General features: G+C 34.9%; 1 protein-coding gene across 3 annotated transcripts in view; it reads left to right on the forward strand.

Moving 5' to 3' along the window:
• The window catches only part of dntt (deoxynucleotidyltransferase, terminal), an 88,429-nt gene extending 72,796 nt beyond the window's left edge, over positions 1 to 15,633 (forward strand). For all 3 annotated transcript variants that reach the window (XM_015346708.2, XM_069188970.1, XM_069188971.1), the window contains exon 11: positions 12,216 to 15,633. In XM_015346708.2, coding sequence (XP_015202194.1) covers positions 12,216 to 12,302 — 87 coding nt within the window. In that variant the 3' untranslated portion in view covers positions 12,303 to 15,633. The remainder of the gene's footprint in view (positions 1 to 12,215) is intronic.
• The last annotated feature ends 3,406 nt before the right edge of the window (positions 15,634 to 19,039 follow it).

Raw genomic sequence — 19,039 nt, forward strand, 5'->3', positions numbered from 1 at the left:
CAACACTAGAGTAAAAAAACAGGTAGCTGAATGTTATTACCACAGAGTCAAAACAATGAAAACATTATATCCTCTAATACATGAAGTGTAACAGGTAAATGAATTCTTGTGTGTTTAATCATTTGAGAAAAAATGATAAATTCTGGCTTTTATGGCATCTGCAGGAGCCCATGACCCACACACAAATAAGGTCACATATCTTTGCTCTATTTCTATTGCTATCCACTTATCATCTGCACATCACACAGACTTCACAGCTATCAGTAGCTAATCCCAAATATTTCTTAGTTGGACTGCGCACTTTACAACAACTGAGCCTTTTACTAAGTCATTCCTTGTGATATTCCACTGCTAATTATTAAATAAGACTTTCTGGTAAAAAATAAAATGTCTGACAAGCCAAGATAAGTAATGTTTATTTTCAAGCAACACATGAACAAAATGAAGAGTTAAACCACATTGTATGCAATTTCTAGACATAAATCAAACTACTTTTTTTGTTGTATTTTGTTATTGAAAAAAGTCTGATTTATAAAAAAAAGACTGAAGTTCTTCTCCAAGAGGATTTATTGGGTTTTAACGATATAGGAAAGATGAATGAATTTTGAATACAGTGATTTATGCCACTGTCTACAGACTAATCACGTTTCTAAGAATGAAATGGCTTTGTATTTACTTTACATTTATTCTTTATTTCATACTGTGACTTGATCTAAAAATGGCACACTAAATAACACCAAAAATCAAGAATTCAGGATCAATGAATTGGACTAGAACTCCCACTGGCTACCTATGCTTCTGTCATTTCACATCTGTCCATCTCACAGTCACTTTCCCATTGTGCCTATTTGACTCATTTATCCAGCCATCTACACAGTCTAGTCTTTACCTCCAGTCTGATATTTTGAATACCTATTCAGTCAGCCTAGTGCTCTTTATTAGAGAAAAATGATATGTTCATAATAGCCAGAGGCCTCCACTAGTATGATTAATACAGCAGTGTCACCGAAACAAACAACAAAATGCGTGAGCATTCATATGTAATTCAGTTGCAAGATACTGAGATTATTTTTATAACAAAATAAACCAAAATAGGCTGATATGAATAAGACAACAAGAACGATCAATCAATGAATAAACAAACAAAGTTACCCTTTTGCTGTGCCAGCTAATTTACAAGCTTGCACTGCTGATGTAGCAGCACCTGCTCCAAAAACACCATATAGAATCTAAATTCTGGTCGTGCCAATGTGGTCACTTCTGAGTAAACTGATTAATTGCTTCCTGGCATTCTGGCAAACATTTTAAAGCAGAGTTTGTATCTAAGATCTGTACATACCTACAAGAAACATGCTGCTGATCTGGATTAGAACTGGCACAAGTACATGGATAAAATAGTGATATAATGTAAGCATTGTTTAAACTAACGGGGCTGTAAATGATACTGTACTGTATATTTAAAGTGTTCTTAGCTTCGAACGTGTGTTCAGAGAATTAAAAAGATTGCTCAGGAGCTGCAGACAAGCCCCACAGCAGTGAGTAATTTGGTGATCAATAAGAAATACAGTTTTCAGCTTGACCCTTCTATGACAGTGTGGCCTCTCCCACCATTGATGAGCCCAAGAGCTGCAGCAAGGGCTATATTGGGAAGGATCAAGGTGGGGGTGTGAAGCAATGAATGCTGGTCTGTGGGCTCTTCATTACTTGTGTTCATTTGCAAGGAGGTGTTGTCTGCAGGATTGTCTCCTCCCGATTAAAAATGCTTGGTTAAGCACTTATTATTAGGTTAATGTAGATGCTTGACAAAGTATAATAGTTCTATCCTATTTAACCGCAGAGGAGAAGCCCCCTGCATTTTTTCTTGATTTCCTTTTCTGCTGGCCTGGTCATTTTCATCTCTCGCAACAAGTATAGAATCAAATTAGGTCACAGCTAATCGTAAGGAGATACTATTAATCACTGGACTTGTAATAACTACCTTTTCTCACCTTGTGGTGAAAACAATTAAAACAAAGAGGTTATTTAACTTCAGCAATGAATCATTTGAAGGCCATTTAGCTACAGCATTACAACCCAGATTAATCATACTTAATTTTGCTGTTTAGGCTTGGCACCTTAAATTTCAAAAATCCATTTAAAACAACATCAGGTCACCCGTTTATAACCGACCTCTTATGTATAATTTCTTCAGGCTTATAGATGACAGAACTTGAATCTGCTTCTGTGAGTGCGTCTTGTTTAAACATTTCAGTGTTACATTATCAGCTACTTCAGGTCACATTAGAAAAAATATTCTCAACTTCTGCTACTATAATACACAAATGCACTAGACCACATTGTTTTTATTTCTATGTATATACAAATGTTAAAGTTCAGACATTCTCTGTGTTAAAGATATGTTATAACATATACAAGAAAAAATGGCAATCCATTTTTATTAAAGAGAAATACCTTGGGGTATACAAGTCAGGTGTATTGCTATATTCATGCAATAATTCAGAGGAAGGTATGTTCCTAAGCATTTCTGTACGAAAATTGAAGAAAATCTATTTGCAAACAATCAAAACATAAGTTAGCATTTAAAAACCATTGACATACTGGAAAAGATATCCAAGACATTTTCTAGAATGTGATTCCTTTAGAACAAAAGCTTCAATAGCAGAAATTGCTTTGTATATAAAGATTAGCAACTTTACAGAAGTGTGGGCAAAATTTATTTAAAATACAATGCTTTCATTTTAATGAAGCAAATCACAGATAAAGGGCAAGCATTTGATTTTATAATGTACCAAAGCTCACTTGATTAATTATTAACCACAGAGTATTGTTGGAGCTAAAGAGAAGGGGGGTGTTTTTGACAGAACTCCACAGCGCTTCATATACAGTAGAAACCGGGCTCAACTTGAGTGTCAAAAACAGTATGAAAAACATAAAAGAAAACACAGGCAACCTTAGCTGTTGTTTAAAAACAAGAGCTTTTTAAAGGCTTTTCTAAAAGGTTATATGTGTCAAATGCATTTTAACAGTGCTAACTCAAAGCCTGGGTAATTATGTGTTGTAAAATAGAGTAAAATAAGGAATGTGAGTCTGTTAAATACACAGAACGTTTGGTCTGACTAATAGTGGAACTTACTGTTCTTGTATTAACCATGGAAATGGATTTCTCTGTTATGTTTGATTAAGAATTATAACTATAAACATGTAAGGTTTACTGTTGTTTCCTTATTAAGGATTAAACTAGATTATTCAATGTTTCCACTGACCTGGCAGGTTAAAAGCCTGGATATAAAATAGTATTTCACTGCTAATACAATTAATTAACTCTGCATCGCTACTTAAGTCAACTGTAACCCTCTAAAGGAATAAGAAAACCTCTTAAGCATAGTAAAAGGATAAGAAAATAAAAGGGAAAATAGTGTTAAAGATGAGGATATATGAGAGACTAATTCTAAGGTTAAGTCAATAGAAGAGAAAACAAAAAATAAGTCACATAAAACATTAAATTAGGCTTTAAATATAGTACTGAATTGGCAAATAAAGAATATCCTGACAATTTTTTCAAGTATGAATAGTTTATGCAATAGGATATTTTCATATCTTTATCCAAAGCAATCTAAATAACCTTTTTATATTGGCTTTGTCTAATGCTTCTGAACTGTAATTTATTCTGACAGCAATCATTCCTGTGATATTAAACATCAGAACATGCAGAACAATGATTAAAGGCTTTAATTGAGAAGTCATGTGTCAACCATTGAGGTATCAAAGACAATTTGTGTCACAGCCTGACTGCGTGATAGTAAGTGCAAGGCATCAGTCTCTTTCCCCGCTGTTTTATGAAGATTATTGATGATCCTCTAAAGTGACAATCAAGAAGTTGCAAATCACGTAAGAAACATTATCAAAGCAGATGTTCTGAATTAGTATGGCTAATGCCTTTGTTTGCAGTTCCAAATGCAATAATTATAAAACAAGCATAAAAAGCAGAACTGATTAGGTTGTTTACAGATGGGAAAATAAAACATCTGCTTTCATATACTTTATACTTCAAAGAATGTATCGGTGACCCCATTTGGTTCTTTTTTATTCTTTGTTTTGTTAATATATTATGATTTTTAGGAAACAGGTATGTGTTCTAGAAACTGCTTTTCTTTCAAAGAACTCTTTGATTTTTTGGACAGAAAACTAGTAAAACAGAAAAAAAACTGAGAACTTGCAGAGCACATAAGATCTCCATGAAATTAATCTGTAAAAACTGGTTGTGCTCTATGCACATCAGGGTCCAATGTAGTGCCAGAATGGATTATAAATTGCATAGGTACTTATGAAAATATTAAGACATCTGGTCAATGATTAACTAATGTCCCTTTTATGCCTGTTGTAATGATTGGAGTGGTTTAAACTGCTTTTGCTTCTAACCCAAGTTTGGTTTTAAGCAGACATTGAAGACTATTTTTCTCATTTATGTACAAAATACAATACAAAACTACAGATTTCAGAAGATCACAGGGGCAAACTGGAGAAATTATTACATATTCTTATTCATAGTTAAAAACTGATATATTTAAACTGAGTTCTGATCCACATGGAAGAAAGTGAAAGAGAAATTAATTTTCAGGAAACAGCAGTACTTTTTTCTTGCAACAGTGAATCTTGTCTTGGGCGGTACCATTGTATTAATTGAGATATAAACAATTTACAATTTACTGTATACAGTATGTGCAGTGTTACAACCCTTTTTTAGATTGATGATTCAACATAAATAAAGGACATTTTTTATTGTCATTGATTATAAATTCACTGACTCATACCTGGGACATAAAAGCTAGATATTCTCTCTTCACAAAATAATACAATGTAATGCAAAGAACAATGCTGAGCTTTCAAATTTGAACATTCTTCCCTTTTTTTCCTCAGAAAAATAAAACAATTCAGAGTTCTGAATGGAAGATGAATTTAAAGACAAGGGCTATTGTAAGAACCCATTATAAAATAGTATTCAGGTGGCTTATCCTTTTTCAATTAGAATTCCATTAGCGTTTCTTCTATTAGGGCTATTCGGATTTAGTGCTGTTTATTACGCCCTTGTATCCCTGGGAATATATCTCACGCTCTTCTCACTTTTAGCTCTTCCACTGTTAGACACATAGCCTATCCAGACAGCTTTATGAAATTTATTAACAAGAGCTCTCTGTTCACAACTCCTACTCTCAGAAAAAAATGGCTATTACTTGTATTTACTGTATATAATATGGACTTTTTACATGCTCTTAACTCAAAGCTAAGCAGATTTTGTCTGACAATGCAAACATAAGACAGGAGTACAGTCAAAAAATATTGCTCTGGTCAATTATTTTGGATGCATTTCTCCCTTTTTTCTGTAGATTCAGATATCAGAGGATCCAGTAAACAACTTTAGCATATTGAATGCATGTATGAAATCTTTAAGAGAAAGGAAAGTGTTGGTGCTGCATACAGTTTATACTGACAGATATTGAAAACACAGCACGTGATTATGGGTACCTGTAGCATTTGTTGCATTTTTATGCTGCTCAGAATATATAGTTCTAAAAGTCTCAGAACATTTCCTCCTCCACAACAAATATTTCACCACAAATCTGAGACCAAAAAGTTGAAAATTTAGTTTTGATAGTTTTGCCTTCTTCCATGTCTTTGGAACACAAGAAAATCACTTCTTAGGTGGACAAATCTAATTGCGTTTAGCCAGTTAAGGTTAAGTGAGCATGTTCAGTTATGTTAATATTCACTGGTATAAACTGTTATTTCATTAAGCAATAATGTATAAGGATGGCATATACATTTTATTTATAACATATAATATATAACACAACATGACAGAATACATACAATATAAATATTTACAGAATATTGAAGATAAACTGAGGCACCAGGAGCCCTAAATACATGAAAAAGCTCCACAAATAAGCAAGCTGTTCTGACTATTTATAAACATTAATTCAAATTAAAAAATATCCTTCTGAAGTTTGTGTAGCATTAACCTAAAAAATATAACCAGCTGTTATGTTTGTTTATGGTTTGCGTGGGTTGGTGGATGTGTAGCAAATTATTGAAAAAAACTGCTTTTCCCCTCCAGTCACAAATTCAAAACAATTATCATTCATTACAACAGCAGGCCTGCAGTTTGTGTATGATGAAAGAATGACTGACTGATGATGACTGAGGTTAAATCTTCAAATGAGGTTTTCCCGGGAGATGGATGGTTGCTTTAAAAAATAAGACAAAATAGAAGGAGAAAAAAAGCAAGGTGTTATAGAACAGTATATAAGGATTTTGAAAAATGATCTATTTTCTGACTGAAAAAAGGCTCTTTCAAACCCTGTCCCCTTCATACATAATACATAGCTAGACCTAAGGTCCAGTGTGATTGTGCATGTAAAACATGTACATTGCAACACTTTATTATTCATGCTGGAAATTCTATATCCTAACAATCATATTTCCAAACGGTATTTGGACCTTTCATTTACAAAGTCTCCTTGCTGTGAACCTTAGGATCAATCTTAAATGAACAGATTGATGTGCTGTCCTTTAGAAACTGTTTTCAGGGGAAGATCGTTTTTTTTTTGGAAGACACTACCCCTGAAAAATCAGGACAGCAAAGGTTTAAGAACAGAAGATAATGGACTGTTCTCACCTAGTACTTAACACAAAGGTGTGTTATAAACTATATTCGGGTGAAAGACTTAGTTTCTATTGTTTTAAACCCTTTAAGATGACAATGTATGATACTTCATACCAAGTTTAGAAACATATGAAAAGATATAAGTAATAGGTTTATTCCATTCTGAAAAGAGAAGAAAGAAAACACAATTTTTCAGCTGTGGAGCTTCTTAGGGTGAGAAGGTTCCACAGCCGAAACACTGTGTTTTCTTTCTTCTCTTTTCAGCATGGAAAAAACCTATTACTTGTTCCTTTGCAGCCTACGCATACTGATGCAGGTACCCACCTGAACTACTATAAAAATAGGGGAGAACAATCAAAGTCAACAGTGTGGAACATAACAAAAACACACATAGACCACACACTGGGACGTAACAGACATCAACTATTGAGAGGCTACTATTTCTACAATAACTACAATGTCTGCCATATTAGACAAATGGAAAACCTGAATCAAAACCATCTTTGACCCATTCTCGGGATTACTCATCACTCTGGTGGGAGAGGTGATCACAGTGAATCAGTGAATCACATTTCATGCTACAGTACCATTATTCTGTTGAGAAGTGAATTATTGCTGAAGTTATCACCAAACTTTAAGCGAGGCTTATTTACACAGATAGGGTCAGCCTAGTTAATATCCATGAATGCCATTTTCATGCACATCAAACTGGAGAGAGGGAGTTGTTTCATCACTATTTGCATTGTAAATGAAGACCCTGGAGGCAAAAAAGTCACCTCTTAAAGTATTTGTTGCAACAGATATGGTTCATTACAGTGTGTAATCTCACAAAGATGAACCCATCTGTGCAAGCTTTTATTTTATATGCCAAATCCAGTTACTCTAAACAGCTTGAAGCTGGAATCTGCAAAGACGGCAGCTATTTCATTTAGTGCAAGGTGCTTATAGTGCATATAGAGATATCTGGAATCACATGAGAATTGTCTTCATTGTTCATTTTTAAATAGCATGCAGTACTCTGTCAGACTCACAAAATAAAATACTGTAGTTTTTATAAAGACTAAAGGACATTTACATACCAGATCAAGTAGCCACAAGTATGATCACCTGAAACTGAACAATCTATAATAGGAATCTGTAAGACGTAGCCTGATTTGCTAAATTGTTCATTAATGTTTTCTTCCTCAGAAGAAGAAAAAGATGATGAAGAAGAATTTGCTTGGTGTGTGCTCTTATCCATTGTAATTTACAACACATTTATAAAATTTACCTTTAGTAAGTACATACATGTAACTACAAGCTAATAAAATAAAAAATAACCTTAGCACAAGCTTGGAGTGAAATATGACCTAGGCAAAATGTGATAGTAAGATTTAAAATATACAGACAGTGTGGATACCAAGCAGTAGTGAAGGCAGGCAGGTAACAGGTTCTGTACGTCCACAGTGAACAGTAGAAATAAGTCAATCACATGACCAGGTTAAGAGTCAAGGACACACTGAAGAAATAAAATTGAGAGTTGAGAGATCACAGGTGAGACCGAAACAGATGAGTTGTGAACAGGTGCTAAAAGGCAGTCGGGGAACTTAAACAAGATAGATATTTCATTCCCTGCAATGTTATTGGTACTACACGTAATACAGTGGTACCAAAATTAGAATTAGATCAAGTCTTTCATTTACATGCTCTGACAGCAATCAAAATTAACTGTAGCTGGCTTGCCACTATCCCATTAAAACCTTCACTACTACACTTTCTCCTTTAACATGTTAGAAGCTGAATGGTACACAAACCTATTAATATATTTTAAATACCAGTACTTTTTCATAAGGGCAGTGATTTCAATCTGAGGTTCATAACTGTCATCAAACCCTCTAATGATATATTCAATAAAATCATGACTGTACCAATTTTACAATGTTCAAAGCTGAATAAATGACAAATGACAGGTTTTACTACAGGTTCTACACTATGGATAGGGTACATAATACAGACATAATACATAGAGCTACACGAATTTCATAGTTACTGTACATGTACAGTATTTGTTGATCTAGCTAGCAGTCAATTGCCATACAGAAGAAATGAAATAAATGTTGCCTTACATTATGACTAGACATAATTTAATAAAATAAACTGTTGCACTCCACCTATTAAACACTGTCCATAAGTAATACCATCAATAATTATTATGCATTTTATTTTGAATAGAACCATTCATGTCAAGACATTTCAAAGTGCTTTCCATTAGTGGTAACAGACTGACAACATCGAGGTACAAAGAACATATTGAGACAGACGCAGCATATCTGTATTTAAAGTAAGGAAATGCCACCCTGAAGAAAAGTATTTTTAAATGAGTCAAACACAGATAGAGATGGGGAGGATTTTACAGTTTCAGGAAGAGTGTTTCATGGTCTTGGGCCATTTGGTAGAAAACCCTTATCCCCAATGCATGGTGTCTTGTCATGTACTGTAGACACATAGCAAACTAGAATTAAAAAAGCTGTCAGGATGCAACATAATAGCTCAACAAGTCTTTGAGGTAGAAATGAGTGATTGTTTAGTATTTTATTAGTCAGGAAAAGGATTTCTGATGTCATTCCTACTGCAAAAGTAGGATGCAAGTACTACACGTAGCCATTACAGTAAACTTGTCGTGCAGTTGTACTATCAATCCAAATACAATCACACTTTCGACATGAAGCGGCAGTTGATTGAACAGACATACAAATAATTTCACCTGAAAAGTTCATCACAGTCTTTTACAATGGCAAAGATTTTTTTATTTAGCTGTACATCAAGTGGATCCCAACCACCATCCCAACCATCACTATTGAGAAGCACAAGTTAATTTTAGGTCTGTTTGATGGTATTTGATCAAATGTAGTTTAAAATGTCACAATATCTGAATAAACTAATGTATTAAGAATTTGCACAGTTATTGATCAAGACATTTTTAAGTTCCAGTTTCATTCTTCTTCTTTTTATTATTTGCAACAGTGTCTTTGTTTTCATGTTTGGGCAGCTGGCGGGTTTGGGAGTGACTTCTTATCTATGTATTTCTGCTAGAATATATTTTGAAAAAGCAGTCCAAGATCAACTGTGTGTGCATGCATACATTAGAACAGCCGTGTATGTGCAATTGCAGACCTAGGGCCATAATAAGTGGCCTAAATTTAGGTTGGTACTGGACCTTGGTTGGGATGTTGAGAAAATGGTTGGGCTGGGGGCAGGGCTGAACAGGTGTATAAGATATATAGTAACTTCAGCAGCTCCTCACAGGGGTCATACTACCTACAGTTAATGCACTTGATAAGACATGTTTTGTTCATCTTGGGTTTAACTGGATGTTTGAAGTGTGATAAGGCAGACAAGCTTGACAACCAGCTTTGTTGGGATTAAGCTGCAAATACACTGTGATATGATGTCTTGCCAGATTGTAAAAAGCATATCACAATGATTTTGAAACCTAAATTTTTAAGTTCTTTACAATTGATTCAGGCAGAATGTTAACAAAGATTTATTTTCCCTAACTGGCAGGCGTAGCTACTAAGGAAAATAGTCTTCAAACCACCAAGCTTGGCTGAAGTTCTTAAGAGCCTTGTCTTTTTTATTTTAGGATAAAATTGACGGTGCTGTACCAAATATAATACCTTATATTCAGAACGGTTCAGCACTATAAACCGTCTATAAATGGACAATTGTTTTACAAAAACTCCAATTAAAAGTCAAACTTTTGTGGGTCATGCACATCTGCATTAAGTTCTGTATTTGATACAAATCTTAACGGGGGTTTCAGAATAACTAATTCTCATTATACAGAGACGCTGTATTGTAGATACTGCCATCACTGAGTCAGGATGTGCAAAGTGAAGTGCTGTCTACCTGGTCATTAAAGATCCCACTGTACTGTTTGAAAGATTAGGGGTATTGTTGCCAATGTCCTGGCTGTATTCCAATCTTGTCTGGCACAGTCTGACCTTCCTAAATTTCCCTTTTAATTTATCTGCTGAAGCAAAAAGAAATATAATTTCTCAACCTCATCTGCGGTGTAGCAGGGCTGCAGGCATATAATGACCGCTGCACGTCACCCAGCTGGGTGCTAGACTTCAGTGGTGGATGGAATGGTTTTCAGTCTACAGTATATGTAAAGTATTTTGGAATCCCACAGGAAGAAAAGTTCCATATAAATGTGTAACAGGACTTGGCGACACTGTGCCTGGTGCAGAAGGTGACATCACTTTCCTGAGGCCTGGACAGTGTAGATTTCTGCCAAAGCAGGAGACCCTAGCTGATTCTTCTGTGCCACCTCTGATTTGCTGCTGTGTAGACAGTATGCTAAGCACATGAGCAATCATGACCGTGATCGAACCCCTGCAGGAGCAGAGTTGTGCATGTCACATTGGTTAGGTGATTCTAGAGAAGGAGAAGAAGGAGTATAGTGTGAGAGAATCTCAGCAGTATGAGCCTGTTGCAAAGGCTAGGAATTATTTATAACACTAAAATAACTGGGAAGTCATATATAAAATGCAGCATATTATTATGAAAGATTTTCTAAAAAACACATTTGGTGGAATGCACTTGTATAAAATTGAATATTTCACCTTTGATACTGGACATACAATTGATTTTGTATGATTGTATTTAACTGGGATAATGAAATATATTTTAATTATCACTTCAGTTGGCCTGTGAATGAAACAATCAATGGAGGACATTCCATTTGTTGTGTAGATGAAGTTTCTAACTGAACAAAAGAATTGCTACACCATGTGGAAGGACACTTATACATTGCTGCACAATAGCTCTAAATTAAGTGTTCTGGCAGCATGACTCAAATATGCAATGTACAGTTAAAATAAACAAGATGCAGTCAGAGTGATCATTGTTGTCCGTTATGTGCAACCTAGGAAATGGTTTTGACTTACTTAGTAGAGCAATATATTTAGTATACTAATTTCCAAACTGTCACTTGATGTTTAAATCGTTTTGCAAAGGGATTATTGCTGCCCACCAAGCCAGGTATAAAACACAAAATAACATACCATTCCAAGGTCAATTTACATTTAATTTGTTTTGCTGAATGTCTGTGACATGTGGAAAAAATACCTATAAACCAAGTTAATGATGGTTGTATTTATAGTACATACATACGGTATATTATTTCTTTCACACAACAAAGTTGTTTAAATTTTCTCCTGTAAACAGTAGTCAGTTTTTGACTACATTTCCTAGTTTGCATAATTGGACCATTCTTCATCTCATGACTAGGTTTAATTGGAAGTTTTCTTCTTGGTCTCTCAAGAAGAACATTAAATTGTTATCCTATTTATTCTTGTTTTATATTTTGTAGGTGCTCTGGAACAGTTGGAAACAAAGAAATAATGTGATCAATTTCTTTATTATTTAGAAAGGGTTTGCTTTCTATAATAAATGAGACTAGAATATATAGTACTTTATATTCTGCAAAATAACTGTGTATGTACATAATTAGATATTGCTGGTGTTGTTACCTAATGAAACATTTTCTATTGACTTTTTTTCACAGAAAATATTCCTTCCAGCAAAGACTGAAGAAGACATTTTTGCTCATTTGGGACTTGATTACATAGATCCATGGCAAAGAAATGCTTAAGAGAGTCCCAGCTGATTATTAGCATCTACAGATATCGATTTTGTCCACCATTTTGATTTGCAATTATTTTCACAGACATTATTTTTTTAGCTCTATTACTAGTAGTTCAGTTTAAGGAAGGGGAACCTGTAAGCCATTTTTATTTTCCCCTTTCTATCTTTGTTTTGCCTGTATTATTGCTCTTCTGCTCATTGCCTCTATCATGAGCTCGTCAGGAAGAAGGATTGTGTGTGTTTCTTTCACTGTGACTGACATACTGTAAGGAGTCGATATTTGTGGTGCAAAGAAATCCACCACATATGTGCCTATCAATACAATGGAATCCTGATTTCTAGGTCATTATCTTATGAACAAGCTCATAAAGACCATTAAATCAGATTTTGTGCCTGTGTTCTCCAAAGAGATTTGCAGTTTGGATTCAGTGGGCTTAGGTCATTCATGATAAAACACATTCAAACCAGAAACATTCAACCAGAACATACACAGTAGTTAAAACAGGGTTTAGAAGTAATTCAGATTTAAATTAGATTTAATGAGATATTAATGGAAGTCATGTACAGTAAGTGTCTCACATAGCCAGATAAACCATATTTACATTCTATCACTGGCAGTATATGATATTGTGACTTTAACTGTTAATGTCATGACTATCCCTTTAGCAAAGACCTCTAATTCCCCTGATGTTATTACTGTTACATACTAAGATCTACATGTCCACAAATCATGAAGACTGCAGCTAATCTATTCTAATTATGAAAACGTATCCAAAGTCTCTAGAGCTTTCTCAAGCTGGAGTGCATCATCTGATCATATTAACACACGCCTTAGGTCCTGCTAAACCCTTGTGTTTTGCTAGCTGAAAATGTGATTGCATGTTTTAATGTTGTAAACTAATGTTGGTTTCCAAGCTTAATGGAATAGCATACCCCCATTCTACTGCTTCTGCTTGAGAAAGTCCCCTGACATATTAGAGAAGCAAGATGGATCACCCCAGCAACCGCTGACTTGTTAAATATCCTGTAAAAAGGTGTACTGTTTGCATAGAATAACAAAGCCATTTGTAGCATTTAAGATTCCTTTCACAACCTGGCACAATTCATAATCTACTGACACATAATATTAATTAATATCAAAAATTGATTTGCTGCTCTATCTTTTTAAGTTATTTAAAAAAATGCATTTTTTTTGCATGCAGAAGGTAAATAAAAATGAAATACAGCAAGGACTAGAATTTTTAGTGAACCCAGAATGTAAAGGTGTTAAATTTCAGGATTCGGTGGACTACAGTCATGTGAGAAATTCTCAACATCTATCAATCGATCCATATTTCAGTCCACTTGTTCTGCTGAGAGTCTCAAAGGGATCATGCATAATAGGTACATGCAGGACCCAGTGGCATTCCAGCAGCTAGATTTTCTGCTGTCCCTTAGATCTAAACTTCACTGGTTCCATTCTGGATTCACAGTTTGAAATGCATCATCTCAATAAGGAATATCTAATGAGCACCGATGGTGAAGTTTTGAATTCTCTTAGGCTTACACAGGAGAAAGAAAACACAAACTGGAAAGTGTTATTAATATGAGAAGGAATAAATAACTGGTGATTACAAAGTTATACAACAAATCATATTACATGGATTTTATTAGTGAAAAATAATACCACATCTCCATGCTTAATCATTTATGTCAGTATGTTGCATTTTAATTCCAGAAACAAATAATAATAATGTCATTCTCACAAGGTACTATTGTGGCATGTTTCTTTTGTCCTCACTATACCTGAATCTAAACATATATAAAAATATAGATTTTCTCATTTTAAAACCATAGGAAAGATTTTACAAAAACTATGATGGCACTGTCTTTTGTTTTATTGGGTTGCTTTTAGTACATGAGGAGGACACACTTACATTACATGCATTTTCATAAAATTTATCTGATATTATACAGTATTAGGCTGATTTAGGAGTTACAACAGTTGTTACAATTATTGTGACCAAGTGCAAATTTAAAGGTAAAGCAGTGGATTTAAAGCAATAGATAGTGGGAAATGACATTTCTGCAAGTTTTTTTTCTCATTTCCTTATCAAAACTTTTAATCAGAAACAAATATTGATTCACAGGTAGATACTGTCCTGAGATTGTTGAAGTAAGCATAGGATTTAATAGATTTCAGGGAATGCCATGATTCAGGATATTAAACTTTCAAGAGTATATGCTGAGAATGGTTACTGTGTGTGTAAGTGCAAGATAGCATCATTTGAAGTAGTATGATACAAGGCATTAAATTACAGAAAAACACAGTGGTAAAATGAAAAATAAAACATACCTGCATCATCCGTCAATAGATTTTGTTTCAAAATGTGTACACTTGTCTAGCTTATAACACAATGTATAGAAAAGTAAAAACTACTTCCAGATTAACAGGATAACAAACAGCTCCATGTGCCGAGCAAGTCTGTGCTTTCATTTCTAGCTGTTAACTTGTTTTTATGTGCTTCCAAGAAAAAGATATTTCTGCACACAGACATTTTAATTTTCAAGGGAAAATAATTAGAAATCAGGCTACCAAATATATTACTGCTGATTACTTGTCTTCTTTATTTAATGGAATAATTCATGTAGAAACCACGATGAGAGTGATTTTCAAAGCCCTCCACCCCATGGAAATACTATGCTCCCAAATTTCAAAAAGCAAAATTGTAGAAATACCAGGGTGCAAGCCTAACATGAAATAGCATAAGTACGTGAAAAAGAAATTAGGTTTGTTTTTATATTAAATATACCTTGGGAATTTTTACTGCTATTTAGTTGGGGATTGACAAAAGTGGAACAAATTATGTGCTGAAGCACAAGCTGTGAAAGTTGTCCTGATTATTTTTTTTCTATAGGGATAACAGATAACAGAAAATTATGTGTTGAAATAGCTAAGTTGTGAATTCACGTAAATTCAAGATCATATAGTTTAATTCTGAAATGCGTGCAAAGATTACATTTGGGTTTTGTTTCATTGCACATGCCAAGCCAAGGACAACACAAAGAGAATAATAACAGCATGTTTATTGAATACAAATTCTATTATTTGTCTAAGTTTGACTAAGCATAATAATTACGATTTATTGTTATTTAATATGTACCATTACATTAAAACAGATCAAAACCATAAACCACAAGGTGTGTTGTTATTGTCCTCAGGCTATGGAAAAATGAAATCCAAGCTGTAAGGTATTAAAATGGTTTCTATTATCTGGTCCTGGTTCTAACCCATTTGTCCTTTAAAGAGGTTTTCTTTTTTGGTCCATTAGTTTGTCATTTTGGTGATTAACAGGATGATGGAGAAGACTGGTGGTGGCAGACTCACTTTCTTTAAAGCAACAATGTTACAGAGACTTGGCAGGGACAAGTTAACAGTAAAGTGTGATGGTCAAGTATTTATAGATTTATAAAACAATTGAAAGTGCAAAACAGTGAACACTAAAATGTGACAGATCCTCTTTCAGAACACAAAATTAGGCACCATTTACTTTAGAAAACATTTAGTGTGTCTCTTACAGACAGCTATTATTGGGTGTTTACACAAAAAAAGACTAAAATTAAATTGTAATCAGATGCATTCATTTTGGCATAGTGTTAAATCTCAGCCCAATTAAATCTGTTACATATACTGGCTACAAATAACTAAGCTGACAAGTTCCAACAATATTCAAAAACATTTTTAAGTCTTTGTGCAGTATAAAGTAATGTAAGCCTAAAATACATCTGCAGAACTATAGTGTAATTTCTGTAGATTATAATGCATAAAGCAAACCAGAAAATGATGATAATCTGCACATTTAATAGTACTCTGTGGTTAATGCTAAAACCAAAAGAGAAAGATGTACTGTATTAATAATGTCACATAGGCTGGAATATATCTGTCTAGTCGAGTCAAAACCAAGGAACTATACAACAGAACAGAAGTATTGAATCCCTGCCTTTCAGGCATCTTCAAGATGCAGCAAAGCCTGTCACAGGCTCCTGACACAGATGAAATTAAATGAATGCTTTGATTTAAGTCAATACAGAGGAGAAAAGGCTTTAAAGCATCACAGATCCTGCTGAGCACAAAGCTGTTACTTATCTTGTTACAGTCATCAGAAGAGGGGTTGACAATAGATGTTCTTTGGCTTCACACATTTTCAAAGTGCCTGCCTACTAGAGAAGTTGGAAAGGGGCCTCATTTAGACTGCAAACCAACAATTAATAGGAAGAAGCAGCCATCAGGCTGTCAGTGAAAGTAACCAAGATCAGCACTATTTGGTTCATGACTGAGGCTTCCCAGAAATCATACTAAGTACAGTAGATGAAGCGAGTGATAATATGAAGAAACTTTAGAAGACTGACGGCTAACATATGGACTTTGGCTTTTACAATACTGTAAGTACCTGACTGGTTGTCCATGCTGTATTCACTCATCTGTCCACGTAATAAAGCTATATTTTCTTGCTGTCTCCCTCTTTAATGATGTATGATCAGCTCCTTGAAAAGTGCAAGAAAATCTTCACGTTATGAATTTTTATTCACACTGAACTATGCATTTTGTCTTCCTTTGTTGTATAAGCTGATTTTCTTACCATATTTAAAGGCAGCATTTCATTTTATGCTATATAAATACCCAGGGCAAGGGCTTTAGCTTTGAATAATGCGTTGATTGGAGGGAGAGTTTAAAAAAAAAAAGAATTCCATTCCAAAACTTTGTGATGTATTACTTCTAGACAAAAACCAATTGCCAAAAGCTTTTTCAGTGGTCCCTTTTAATTTCTATTCAGAAATGTGCAATTTCAAAAGGGGAAGAAAGCATGTATGATAAAATTACAGTGGAAATCAAAGGTAGCAGTGGCATTGGGGAAGGAGGGGGGGAGAGGTTGTGGAAACTAGAGCTCAGAACCTGGAAACCAATGAAGAAAAACACATCTCTTCAAAAAGAGTATTACTCCTCAGGGGCTCAGTATATTAGAAAGATGAATCTTTCACCTCCAGTCTGCCACAGTGAAGCAGCTAATCAGTGTGCTAATACAAATGCCAAAATGTACTGCTCCAAATTAACTAGAAGCAGGTGTACTCCATTTAACCGTGTTTGAGAAAATCCATATACTGACATTAATAAACTTGAGTGTTGAGTCTCGAGTGCAACATTTTATCATATGGAGGCCATGCATCGTCTATTGTTATCTTACCAAAAATAATACTTTTTTGTATTTCTTTTTACTCATAATCACACATGGATAGAAATTATTTAAAGCAAAGACAGAGATAATGTTTATTATGACCTTAGAATTAATTAGTTAGATTATGTATCATAATGTCAGTTTCTAAACAGAATTGGAACCCCTTCAAAACTGTCATCTCTTACAAAACTCTGACTCTGACAGAATGAAAAATACAAGTCTTAACTGTCACGATCGTAATCCCTCCTCTTAAGGGCGCTCTGGCTCTTTCACATTTTAGTTGATTATGTGCACCTGCATCCAATCCTGCCCCTCCTTATTTAAGCCTGGCGCTCTTGCTGCTCCTGGCTCTGCATTCCAAGACGGACGCCCGGAGGCCCGGAGGCCCGCCTACCACCAGGTCGTCCTACGTCCGCGGCTTGAGGGCATAGGGCTCCTATCTGCTGGACCCAGCTGAGTCCAGGGTTCAGAGCGCCTGCCCTCGTCATCCTGTTTTTATTCCCCATCCCTGTACCGGATCCCGTTCCGGTTTTAAATTGTGTCTTTTTTCGTCGCGGAGGGATCTACTGGATTTGGACCTTAGACTTTTTTGCCATGGCCACGCGCCCCAAGCACCAGTTCACTGTCGTCACGCCCCCCTGTTTGTCAACCTGCCCTGATCTGCGTCGTCTCCTCCCCGTTGTCCTTTTCCACTCACGTCCGGATTATATCGTCTGCACAGGGTCCTGAACTAAGCATCATAACACTTAACAGCCCTACAACTCTTCAAAAAATACTTTTTTTTCAAGTAATCTCTAATTACCTATAATGAATACTTCTACAGCTAGAAAGCTCAACTACAGTACCTATATCTGAAAAACACACATGTTGCAATAATTCTTAGTTTTGGGCATATTGCCACTGTGGTCAAGCTTTCACACTGACAGCACCCATTCCCTGTGGCATTGCTTTTCAATATGTGGCCAAAGAATTTCAAAACTGTCATGGAAACAGTACTGGGACTATATGTTTGGTTTTAAGTATACCTATATTAATCAAGGGATATAAAAAAAATATGCTATATCCTTATTGGACCTAATAGTCAGTTTTGATGAGCTGATTAATCGTTACATGTAACACAAACTGATGCCTAGTCATGAGTTCAATCATTGAGGGGTTCTTAATTCAGAATGTGCAAGATGAAATTATCTGAAAGTATGAGCTAGAGAAAACAAAAGAATTGAATCCTCTTTACTTGGGATTATATTAATATGAGTATTTCCCTATTATAGCTTTGTCCTTATTAATTAACATGCATGTTTTGCCAGTGACATTTACAATATACTGCAGATGTGCAAAGCTGTATAAATGCATTAGACAAAATCAGGTGTTGTAATATACTGTACATATCAACAATATAACCAGTGGATCAAATTCTCTATTGGTGGTTTCTACTGTTTTAACAACATTGTTTATTATTTAATGAAAAAACCCAAGCTTGTCATTTAGCAATCCTGAATTTACATTGATCTTCAAAAACATAATTGCTTCA

The sequence above is a fragment of the Lepisosteus oculatus genome, chromosome 4, assembly GCF_040954835.1.
Source record: "Lepisosteus oculatus isolate fLepOcu1 chromosome 4, fLepOcu1.hap2, whole genome shotgun sequence".
NCBI classification, from domain to species: Eukaryota; Metazoa; Chordata; class Actinopteri; order Semionotiformes; family Lepisosteidae; genus Lepisosteus; species Lepisosteus oculatus.